At 46.4% G+C, this 12,332-nt stretch overlaps 1 protein-coding gene across 10 annotated transcripts in view; it reads right to left on the reverse strand.

The window, feature by feature from the left end:
* Positions 1 to 320: 320 nt before the first annotated feature.
* The window catches only part of ENTPD6 (ectonucleoside triphosphate diphosphohydrolase 6), a 43,426-nt gene continuing 31,414 nt past the window's right edge, over positions 321 to 12,332 (reverse strand). For 4 of the 10 annotated variants that reach the window (XM_029916496.1, XM_029916494.1, XM_029916500.1 and 1 more), the window contains 6 exons: positions 7,212 to 7,313; positions 4,616 to 4,756; positions 2,887 to 3,014; positions 2,021 to 2,064; positions 1,591 to 1,703; positions 1,449 to 1,479 (listed from right to left, as the gene is read on the reverse strand). In XM_029916496.1, the coding sequence (XP_029772356.1) occupies positions 1,454 to 1,479; positions 1,591 to 1,703; positions 2,021 to 2,064; positions 2,887 to 3,014; positions 4,616 to 4,756; positions 7,212 to 7,313 (554 nt within the window). In that variant the 3' untranslated portion in view covers positions 1,449 to 1,453. Of the gene's footprint in view, positions 1,480 to 1,590; positions 1,704 to 2,020; positions 2,065 to 2,886; positions 3,015 to 4,615; positions 4,757 to 7,211; positions 7,314 to 12,332 lie in introns of all 10 variants that reach the window. The other 6 variants (XM_029916498.1, XM_029916502.1, XM_029916497.1 and 3 more) reach the window with 5 other exon arrangements.

Below are 12,332 nucleotides of genomic sequence, written 5' to 3' on the forward strand. Positions count from 1 at the left end.
GCAAGCTGGGGCATAGCATCTGCTTGAGAACTCTACACTGCATGTGCTGCAGGTCACAGTCCCCGGGAGGAGGGGAGCTCTGCTGGGAAGGCAAGGGGTTCCCCTGTAACCACAGGGATGCATGATGGCCTGAGGATGGCCTCCATAGCCCTTCTGCTGTTGTCTCCTTATGAGGCACACTGACAAGAGTTAATGTGCCACCTGTCACCCAGCTTGGATAATTCTTTGTTTCAACTGTAGTAAACAGGGATCTCAGGGGCTTTCCCACCAGGGGATGACCACGGCTGATGCTCAACCTAGAAGAGTCACTGGAAAAGAAATGCTTGTAAACCCTTTATTTTGAGTGGAACACATGAGATTCAGCTTATTCCACATACCATACATTCACTGCAGGAACGACTGCGGCCCTGGGGCCCATGTCTCACAGACTTCACACCCCGATGCAGGAGGGCCCAGGCAGGGCCAATGTCCTGCAGAGCCCCCAGATGATAGGCATGGCCCTGCACTCCAGGAGAGCCTCAAGAAGACAGTTCTGGGGATTGTAGCCTGCTTGACCCACAGGGGAATGGTTTTCAACACAGCTTAGCTGCAAATGGCTCACAGTAGTGATACATTCACTGGGGCTCAGAATACAGTTGCTACACAAACACTCAGCATCACACAACAGAGACGTCACTCACACAGCACAGCCATAAATACTGTAAGCAGGTCACGCTCACTTTCAGACCTCCTCTGAAGAGCTGGGACACACAGGGGTATTTTCCCTAGCTTCCTTCTTCTCACAGGACCAACTCCATTATTTAGCTCCAAGCCATCCAAGAACCAAGAAAACAGACCTCTGGATGATCTCATATGTCCATAACCAAGGAGGAGGCCAATGCATTCAAGTCCGCCTCATTCACTGTCCTAGAGGACATGGTGGTTGCCACTTGGCCCACCCTGAGAGCAGCCAGGACATCCTGTAAAACCTCCCCACCAAGTCTCTGGGGAGAAGGTGGAGGTCCGCCCTGGGGATGAGAGGAGGGACCAGACAGGGGCAGGGAGACAAAATAAGACTCCTGTCACAGAGATATGTTACAGCCACCCCAACCCTGCAGACGGGGGAGGGTTGGGGGATGGCATGCCTGTGTCACCCTAAACTTGACATGTGCCCTTTGCCCTGTCTGGTTTACTGTCCACCTGGGGCTGGGGCAGGAGGAGATGCTGGGCCTGCGTCACATTCTAGCCCTTTGCTCGTCCAGGGGCAGGTCTGCAATGCCAAAGGGAGAGGGGTGGCAGCCTAAGCAGTGACTTCCTTCCCACACATCAAGGGGTTTCACACAGGTCTGTTCCCATGGAGACGAAGCCACTTCTGTGAGGATAGTTGGGGCAGCTTGGCCACTATGAGGCTGGACTCTTCTGTCTGCTCAGGGAGTCGATGTAATGAAAAATGGCCCCCAGAGCCCAGCTGGTCTCAACATTGTTGATTTTCCGAGTTAGCTTGAAAACACAAAGGGAGGGGCAGAATGGGTATAGGTGGGAGGCTGGAAGCAGTGCACCCAGCCCTTGAGACCATAATGGGCATAGGAGCACCCCAGAGACTGTCCTTACCTTCAGCACTTTGTTCTTTGGGAAGCCAAACTCTTGGAGCAGCAGGCTGATGTAGGTGAGGTCCATGCACAGAAAGGGGTTGCCTGGTGGATGGGTCTCCGCTGTCCTGCACACTAGGGGTGAGAAAGCCCTTTCCCAATCAGATTCCAAGTGCTTCATTCCTGGGTGGGGTTGGGGGCTCGTGCAGACTAGACTCCACCCACCCAGGTGCCCACCCTGCACAGGACTCTATGTTGGCCCCAGGTTCTCACTGATTTAGAAAAGACTGCAGCTCAGAGCAGTTAGACATCTGCCAAGAGCACACCAAAGGGTAGGGTCTTAAAGCCAATCAGCCTCCCCTGGGCGTGGCTTCCAAGACCAAGAGGGACTGTGTGTCTTGTCTTGGTGTCATGGGCTGAAGGCCAAAGTCTCACAGGGCCTATCTCTGTACCTGTAATTTTTGGACACCTTTCTCAGGGGTGGATCTGGGCTTTCCTGGGAAATGAAAACACCAACAAATCTGGCTCAGAACATTCTACTCTTATTCTCAAGGGGAATGAACAAACCCACCAACAGCCTTCCCAGAATTCTGCTCAGAACATTTTCCTGTTGAAGATTCATGACAAACCCGTAAGTGACCAGAAAACTTGAAGAAGAAAAGAAGCCACTTTGGAGGGGAAGGGGAGAAAGTACTTTCTATAGAGAAACATATGAAGTTTAACTCTTTTGATCTGCAATTGACAAAACCAACCAAAGAGCAGAATGTCTACAGCCAGCCTTCATTTCACACCCCAACTGGGCAGACTGAGTGTGATGGAGAAAGAAGAAGAGGAAGGGGGGCTGCTGGGTCAGCCACCTGCAAACTCAAAGGGAATAGCTCTTCACTACCCACATGCTGGATTCTGCTGTGCAGGGGTTGTTCGTGTGACAATTACAAATTTGCTGGGACAATTTTAGAGGAAATCCCTGTTACCTGAACTGACGTGAAGAGGTGTCAGAAATAGTGAAATCAAGGGAACTCATTTCTAATAATGTAGGAATAGAAATATGCCCTTTCACAGCCAGGGACACTGAGGCTCCCCTGTCCCCCAGCCATGGGCACACAGGATGAGGCTGACCTGTGTTCTGGGCATAGCATTGTGACCCCAAGCACCCTCTCCCACCTCTGAACACTCATCTGCTTGGCTGAGTCAGAAACCAAGTCCAGAAGTTCCCAGTACTCCCTCCCAAGCACCAAGGTGTATCTGCCACACAGAGGGACATGTCCCTGCCTCCCACCCTGGGTCTTCTCACCCAGGCAGCGCTGCCACCACTCACCATACTTGGCTGCGATATCAAAGTCTCCCACGACGAGGCTGCCTCCCTTCTCCACATCTGTGGGACAAGACCAAGCATCTGGGCTGTACCAGCATCCCTGGAGCAGTGATGCCACCAATGCCCTGAGGCTGGCCCGCATGAGAGGATGATGCAAGGTGGTGTATCCGGCTGACTGCAAGCCTGAGTGTAAGCTGGACAGTGCACCGCCCCCCCCCCCCATGCACTGGTCATTTGTCTTAAGTGATGTGGCAGGTGTTCCATGAAGGACACTACATGAGGATGATTAGCACAGTCATGGGGCTTAGAGGGTCCCTCAGAGGTACCAGATGCCTTTAATCTCTTAATTTTAAGAGACCAGAGTAATCTCTTAATTTTAAGTTAAAAAAAAAGTAAAGAATTGGATAAATTTCCTCAAGCTGTGGCCCAGAGTTCAGGAGTGGTATTCTGGTATCAATTTTCTGAATGTGGGAAAAAAATTCTATAAAAAAAAAAAAAGCCAAGAAGTGGTTTGACAGGTCTTAGATCAAATGGTCAGAACCTTTACAGGGCTCTAGAGAAGGAAATGGCCCCAGCTTCTGTGACATTCCTACGGAGAGGGGCATGAGAGTTGTGCCTCCCAATCTCAAGAATGGCGACTACTTCTTCAATGCATCCCAAAACCTCTACTTTTGATACAGGGGCCTTGAGACGTCCACACACTTAATGTTTTGTAGGAGGCAGCTGCTCCATGAGCTGAGTTTTCCTTGACTTTGGGCATTTGCTAGGTTGGCAAATGTCAGCATTGAAGATGGATACCATTTCTGAAAACAGACTTAAGCAGCTCTTTCAGAGCCATGTGTGACCACAATAGGGAGTTGGAAGAGCTTTTCTGAACAGCCCAGCATCTCCCGAGATCACTCCAGGAGCTTGTTGGTCCCCTAGGGAAAGGGCAGCCTGCAGCCAGTGATGAGGTAATGCTGGGGAGGGGTCTCTTCAAGCCAGCCTGAGATGGTGGAGTCCCCAGCGTGCTGCCAGGCCAAGTGTGTGTGTGGTAGGCCCTGAGCATCATGATATCCACAGCCAGTGGCATAGTCAGGAGAGTGTGGATAAACTAACCTTGTTCTAGGTATAGGAAGCCTGCAGGGGCCCTCAGTCCTGGCAGTCCAAGTAGGCACAGGGCTAGCTCCTGGCTGGTGCCCCAAGGAGCTTGTTCTATGCCAGAGAGACCTGGGGCCTGAGCAAGGGGTGAATCAAGGTCACCTTCCACCTGGATTACCCACTCCTGGTTGGATGTGTTCTACACTAGGTCTGGGCAGCAGGTGGCACAGGGAGCCTGGAGATGCCACAGTGCTCATAAGCTCCTGAGGCTGGTCTGTGGAGTGGGCTGACCCCTCCCCATGCCAGCCTGGGTGCCAGATGGGGAAAGATGGCCATGTCACAAAGGGCTCCCTCATCTAGGGACCTGGGGGCCAGGCAGGAATGGCTGAGGGTCTGAGTTACACAGGTGAGTCAGTTCTGCCTTAGAGCAGAACAACTCAATAGCAAGAACAGTTTTTGCACTGACAATGTAACTTTACTAAGTGGCGCAAAACCCTGCTTTATTTTTGAAAAGGGGGCCTACCACTTCCTATATAGTTGACAAGACACTTGCCTTCCTATCTACTTCTAGCTGTGAGGGTCACTGATGACATGATTACAGTCCACCGTGGGCCCTCTGCCCAGGGAATCCACACCTCAGCCCCACGCTTACCTATGAGGCCAACATTTGCTGCAAGGTCATAATAGTAGGAAAAAGCATAAAAATCCACATCCTTCACTTCTTCCGTTCTGTGCACTTTGTTTCGAAGGATTTCCGACACTCTGCTGGCACACAGCTCATGGAGGTTCACTGCTGAGGCAAAGGAAAAGCACAAAAAGAGCCCCCAAGCCTTGTCCCAGTGATTTGAGGCCCTGATCTGAAAGGTGAGGTGGGGCAAGAAGCCTGCACAGCACCTACCCCATGTCAGGGTGCTCATCAACACCACACATGTCAACAGCAAACTTTCAGGAGCCATAGCACTGCAAGCACAGCTCAAGGGAGAGAAACCCAAAGCATGAAGGTGGCCAGAGATGGTGTGGTTCTCAACCCTGAAGGACATTGGCCCTTGGCTTGGCACACACAGCTGTCCTAATGCAGCCCAATGGGTTCAAGTTCACACTGTTTACTCTCTGCTAGCCCTTACTGAGCTCTGAACATGCAGGGTATCCCATCAGCCACTGTGGAGGTGGGGCCTGCACCCTTCTTATGTCACAGATGAGGAAATTGAGGCCCAACAGGCAGCTTGTCAAGCTCACACAGCTGGTAATTAACTCCTTGCTTGGAAGGACAACAGAGAGCCCCAGAGGTAATCAAATGTGGATATCCCACAGCCCACCCCTGGACTCAGCTTCTCATCTGCCCCACCAGACCTGCCCACGGCCTGAAGGCAGTTCTAGCCAGTTGTCCCCTTGTCCTTGCCCACTGGATCTCATTTCCCTCCACTGTCCCTTGTCAGGACAGACATACCTCCTCTTCCTCATTCCTTAAACATGGCAGCCATCTCAGGGCTTTTACATGTGCTGCTCCTCTGGCCTGGAGAACTGCTGCTTTAGATCTGTGTGCCTTATTCTTCATCTCTTTATGTCTTGGCTCAAATACCATCCCATGAAGCCTTCCCTAGCTATCATATTTAAAACAGTTATCTTCCTCTCAGCACCCCCAATCCCTCTGTTTCTTTCTTCAAGTTACTTTCTTGTTTATTGATTCCTTCTACTGAAATATCAGCTGTATGCAAATGGCTGCAGTGGGGCCTGATGCATAGGATGTGCATGAGCAGCCTGTTGAATCAGTGACCTTGGTCAATGATAAGAAACATATATTTTCTCTTTGTTCTGGGTTCTGGACACAGCTTCTAAGACCCTTGGGATTTCCTGAGTGATGTGGAGGAGAGGAAGATCTTCTGTTACTCAGGAGAAGCCCTTTTTTCCTCAAGTACACCTGAGTTTATGTCAATGAGTGGACTCTTGTTGGTGGGTCCCCGGGTGGCTTCAGGATGGAAGCTGGTTGTCAGAGGGCCAACCATGTGATTAGAGGGTCAAACTTTCAGCCCACCTTTCAACCTCCAGGTAGGGCAGGGGGCTGGGACTTGAGTTAATCAGCAGCAGCCAGTGATTTAAGGATCCATGCCTGTGTAGTGAAGCTTAATAGAACCCTAAACAGTGGGTTCAGGGAGCTTCCTGGGTGGTGAACACATGGAAGTGCTGGGAGGAGCATGGAGGCTCCACACCCCTTCCCCAACACACTGCCCTATGCATCTCTTCTATTTGGCTGTTCCAGACTTGTATCTTTTATAATAAAACAGTGAGAGTATGTAAAGTGCCTTTCTGAGTTCTGTGAGCTATTTTGGCAAATTATTTGGGGGGTGGTTTCGTGGGAACCCCTAATTTGGTAGTCAGCTGGTCAGAAGTAGAGGAGGCCCAGAACTTGCTCTCTGCATCTGAAGTGGGGAGGGAGGAGTGAGGGGAGCCTTGTGGGTCTGAGCCCTTAACCTCTGTGGTCTGCACTAACTCTGGGTGAGTCTGAACAGAATTACTCATGTGTGGAGAACTGGCTGGTGTGGGGAATTTCCGCCCCCCCCCCATCACTCTGCCCATATTTGGTGTCAGGAATGTGAGTAGAAATAGCTCTGTCACCAAAGGCAGACAAACCTCATGCCCATATGTCCAGCCTGGGAACAGTAGTTCAATGTTTCTTTTAGCAAAAACTAAAAGAGCACAGAGGAACCAAAGACCATGTGGGGCAAGAGGGGTCAGGCTGGTGGGACAGTACACCTAATGTCATAGGCTGGGGGCTATGCCACCTGGAGCAGCCTCTCCTGTGCTCACCAGGCAGCCTGAGGTGATACGTGGAGGGAAGCTGATTCCACTGAAGCCATTTCTCCCTCTTTCAGAGATATACTCACATTGCTGCCGGGCCAACAGCCCCAGCTTGGCCATTTGTCTTAGAGTGGCAGAATCTTCAGGTCCTTCCTTACTAGAGACTTGTTAGAAAGTGCAGTCTTTTGGAAGAAAGCACATGGTGACAGACAAGGGATCCTTGTGCAGAGACACCATGGGAGCCAACAGTTCCCAGTGTGTTCTGGTGAAGGCCGCCTACAGCCCTGACAGTTCACAGAGCTGCTTCCATTTCACGGGCAAGTGCAGGCTTGTCTGTGAATGAGGTTTGGCAACAGCCTCCCTACTTCTGAGAGGTATTTGGAAGGTACGGGAGAGAGGGCAGGCTGTGGATCTTAACCCTTATAAACCACTTATGAACAAGAACACCATACCTGCCTTCTGTCCTGAAATTCTGTATGTTATTTCAGCATGTTCCCACTCTCCTGTGAAACCTGGAGACAAACAAGGGCTGACCAACTCCCTTCCATCCTCAGCTGAAATAAAGAGATAAATAAGAAAGGCACGTTATCACGGAATGGGGCACACATGGATTCTGCTGAGGGGAGGCCTGCAGCACAGAGGATTGTAGGCTAGTGAGAAGATTTTTACCTCTCCCTTTACGTACAAGAATTTAGATAGGGTGTCTAGCCCAGAAACAGGGTTGTTAACAGAAATAAGTTTAAAAATTTTTGTTTTAGTGTTTATTTTTGAAGGAGAGACACAGAGCATGAGCAGGGTAAGAGCAGAGAGAGGGAGACAAGAATCTGAAGCAGGCTCCAGGGCTCTGAGCTGTCAGCACAGAGCCCAACGTGGGGCTCAAATTCACAAACTGTGAGACTGTGACCTGAGCCAGTCATATGCTTAATGAACTGAGCCAACCAGGTGCCCCAAGATAAGTTTTAATCTAAATGACCTCTGTATGGATGGGCAAACATCTAATGAGCAAACATCTGTTCTTCTAGTGTCCTGTGAATTACCTTCTTCCCTTCTAAAGCTCCCAGGCCCCTAGCCTATTTTGTAGCTCAGGATGACACATAGCCTCAATTGTCCGACTTGTTCTTGGGTGTCATATTCTTCTGGGGCTCCTGTACATTTATAATTAAATTTGTTTTTCTCCTATTAATCTGTCCTCCATCAATTTAATTAATAGACTAGCCAGAAAAACCTAGAAAGGCAGGATAAAAATGTCTCCTCCCCAACAGTTGGTGAGCCAGCCAGGAAAAACTTCACTAGCTGCATAGCGCCTGTTTTGGGGCTGCTGCAGCTGAGAGATCCTGAGACCTCTGACAGGTGTGACACAAGGTAAGAATTTTTACCACACCGGGATACTGATTCTCTGCCTGCAGGGTCCTGTGGAAGTGGGTGCGAAGAATTCCTCCTATCTTCTAAATTTAGATTAGCAGGAGAAAGTATTTGTAGAACCAGTTCCTTGGGTATAGTGACTCTAGTAAAGATTTATTATGAACACTCTTGACTTTTTTTGACTTTAAAAAAAAATGTTTATTTTTGAGAGAGAGCGCGAGCAAGTGAGTGAGCGAACAAGCGGGAGAGGGGCACAGAGGAAAGGAGACACAGAATCCGAAGCAGGCTCAAGCTCTGAGCTGTCAGTACAGAGCCGGACATGGGGCTTGAACCCACAAACCATGAGATTATGACCTGACATGAAGTCAGACTCTTAACTGACTAAGATACCCCTAGACATTCCTATGCAATAACGGGCTAACAAAAGAAAAATCAAGGGAAATTTGAAGTATATTTCAAAATTTCTTTGAAATTGTTCTTTTTTAGTATAGTTTATTACCAAGTTGGTTTCCATATAACACCCAGAGCTCTTCCCAAGTGCCCCTCTCTATGACCATCAGCCCCCTTCCCCTTCCACCCTCCCTCCTCAGCCCTCAGTTTGTGCTCAGCATTCAAAAGTCTCTCATGTACTGCCTCACTCCCTCTCCCCAACTCTTTTCCTTCTCTCTTTCCCATTCCCATGGTATCCTATTAGGTTTCTCCTGTTAGACCTATGAGTGACAACATATGGCATCTGTCCTTCTCTGCCTGACTTATTTCGCTTAGCATGACACTCTCCTCTAGCTCCATCCATGTTGCTACAAATGGCCAGATTTCATTTTTTCTCACTGCCATGTAGTATTCCACCATGTGTGTGTGTGTGTGTGTATATATATATATATATATATATATATCTTCTTGATCCATTCATCAGCTGATGAACATATAGGCTCTTTCCATGATTTGGCTATTGTTGAAAGTGCTGCTATGAACATTGGGGTACATGTGCCCTTATGTATCAGCACTTCTGTATCCCTTGGGTAGATTCCCAGCAGTGCTATTGCTGGGTCATAGGGGAGTTCTATTGATAGTTTTTTGAGGAATCTCCACACTGTTTTCCACAGCAGCTGCGCCAGTTTACATTCCCATCAACAGTGCAGGAGGGTGCCCGTTTCTCCACATCCTCACCAGCATCTATAGTCTCTTGATTTGTTCATTTTAGCCACTCTGACTGGCGTGAGGTGGTATCTCAGTGTGGTTTTGATTTGTATTTCCCTGATGATGAGTGACACTGAGCATCGTTTCATGTGCCTGTTGGCGATCTGGATGTCCTCTTTGGAGAAGTGTCTATTCAGGTCTTCTGCCCATTTCTTCACTGGATTGTTTGTTTTTCGAGAATGGAGTTTGGTGAGTTCCTTGTAGATTTTGGATACTAGCCCTTTATCCGATATGCCATTTGCAACTATCTTTTCCCATTCTGTTGGTTGCCCATTCGTTTTTTTTAATTGTTTCCTATGCAGTGCAGAAGGGTTTTTTTGTTTGTTTGTTTGTTTTTGTTTGTTTTGTTTTTTTTAATCTCAGTGAGGTCCCAATAGTTCATTTTTGTTCTTGATTCCTTTGTCTTTGGGGATGTGTCAAGTATAAAATTGCTGCAATTGAGGTTAAGGAGGCTATTACCGGCTTTCTCCTCCTGTAAGATTTTGATGGTTTCCTGTTTCACATTCAGGTCTTTTATCCATTTTGAGTGTATTTTCGTGAATGGTGTAAGAAAGTGGTCTAGTTTCATTCTTCTGCATGTTGCTGTCCAGTTCTCCCAGCACCATCTGCTAAAGAGGCAGTATTTTTTCCCATTGGATACTCTTTCCTGCTTTGTTAAAGATTAATTGGCCATACACTTGTGGGTCCAGTTCTGGGCTCTCTATTGTATTCCATTGGTCTATGTGTCTGTTTTTGTGCCAATACCATACTGTCTTGATGATGACAGCTTTGTAGTAAAAGCTAACGTCTGGGATTGGTGCCTCCCATTTCGGTTTTCTTCTTCAATATTCCTTTGGCTATTCAGGTTTTTTTGTGGTTCCATATGAATTTTAAGATAATTTGCTCTAGCTTTGAGAAGAATGCTGGTGCAATTTTGATGGGGATTGCATTGAATGTGTAGATTGCTTTGGGTAATAATGACATTTTCACAATGTTTATTCTTCCGATCCATGAGCACGGAATGTTTTTCCACTTATTTGTGTCTTCCTCAATTTCTTTCATAAGCTTTCTGTCGTTTTCATCATACAGGTCTTTTATATCTTTGGTTAGGTTTATTCCTAGGTATTCCATGGTTTTTTGTGCAATTGAGAATGGGATCAGTTTCCTGATTTCTCTTTCTGTTGTTTCATTTTTGGTGTATAAAAATGCAACCGATTTCTGTACATTGATTTTGTACCCTGCGATTTTGTTGAATTCATTTATCAGTTCTAGAAGGCTTCTGGTAGAGTCAATTGGGTTTTCCATGTAGAGTATCATATCATCTGTGAAAAGGGAAAGTTTGACTTCTTCTTTGTTGATTCTGATGCCTTCTACTTCCTTTTGTTGTTTGGTTGCTGATGCTAGGACTTCCAGCACTGTGTTAAACAACAATCATGAGAGTGGACATCCCTGTCGTGTTCCTGAACTCAGGGGGAAAGCTCTCAGTTTTTCCCCATTAAGGATGATATTAGCTGTGGGCTTTTCATAGATTGCCTTAATAATGTTTAAATAAGTTCCTTCTATCCTGACTCTTTCGAGGGTTTATTAAGAAGGGATACTTTTTCCACATCTATGGACAGGATCATGCAGTTTTTATCTTTTCTTTTGATAATGTGATATATCACATTGATGGATTTGCGAATATTGTACCAGCCCTGTAACCCAGGAATGAATGCCACTTGACCACGATGGATAATTCTTTTTATGTGCTGCTGAATTCAATTTGCTAGTATCTTGCTAAGTATTCTTGCATCTGTATACATCAAGGATATTGGCCTATAGTTTTCTTTTTTTGTTGGGTCTCTGGTTCAGGAATCAAGGTAATATTTGCTTCATAGAATGAGTCTGGAAGTCTTTCTTCCATTTCTATTTTTTGGAATAACTTGAGAAAGATGGGTGTTAATTCTGCTTTAAATGTCTGATAGAACTACTCTGGGAATCCAACCGGCCCTGGGCTTTTATTCATTGGGAGATATTTGATAACTCATTTGATTTCTTCACTGGTTATGGGTCTGTTCAGATTTTCTATCTCTTCTCATTTGAATTCTGGTAGTGCATGTGTGTTTAGGAATTTGTCCATTTCTTCTAGACTGTCCAGTTTGTTGGCATGTAGTTTTTAATAGTAATCTCTGATGATTGCTTGTACTTCTGAGGGATTAGTTATAATAGATCCATTTTCATTCATAATTTTGTCTATTTGCGTGTTCTTTTTTCTTTCTGAGGAGGCTTGCCAGACTAGGTTTATCAATCTCGTTTATTTTTTCAAAAAACCAACTCTTGGTTTTATTGATCTGCTCAATGGCTTTTTTGATTCTATACTATTTATTTCTGCCCTGATCTTTATTATTTCTCTTCTTCTGGGTTTGAGGTGCTCTTGCTGCTCCCTTTCTAGTTTCCTTAGGTGCTCTGTTAGATTTTGAGTTTGCGCCTTTTCTAGTTTGTTGAAATAGCCCTCGATTGCAATAAGCTTTCCTCTTAGGACTGCCATTGCTGTGTCCCAGAGCATTTGGATTGTTGTATTTTCGTTTTCATTTGTTTCCTGTTTTTTTTTTTTTAAAGATTTAATGATGTTATATGAATTATTTAACAATACCTGGCACAGAATAAGCATTTATTCAAGGGAAAGATCATTGTTACTAAAGTGGCATAACCAGAATTATAGTTTAATATTTATATAATGCTTTCTTTTTTCTAGGGTGTTACACCACTAATTATTTCATGGTGTTTCATAAATTTATTTTCTTAAATATTTTATTGTCAAATTGGTTTCCATATAACACCCAGTGCTCTTCGCCACAAGTGCCCTCCTCCATCACCTCTTTTCCCCTTCCCCCTCGCCTTCAACCCTATGTTCGTTTTCAGTATTCAATAGTCTCTCAGGTTTTGCGTCCCTCTCTCTCCCCAACTCTCTTTCCCTCTTCCCCTCCCCATGGTCCTCCATTAGGTTTCTCCTGTCCTCCTGTTAGACCTATGAGTGCAAACATGTGGTATCTGTC

This window comes from Suricata suricatta, chromosome 12 (assembly GCF_006229205.1).
Source record: "Suricata suricatta isolate VVHF042 chromosome 12, meerkat_22Aug2017_6uvM2_HiC, whole genome shotgun sequence".
Taxonomy (NCBI): domain Eukaryota; kingdom Metazoa; phylum Chordata; class Mammalia; order Carnivora; family Herpestidae; genus Suricata; species Suricata suricatta.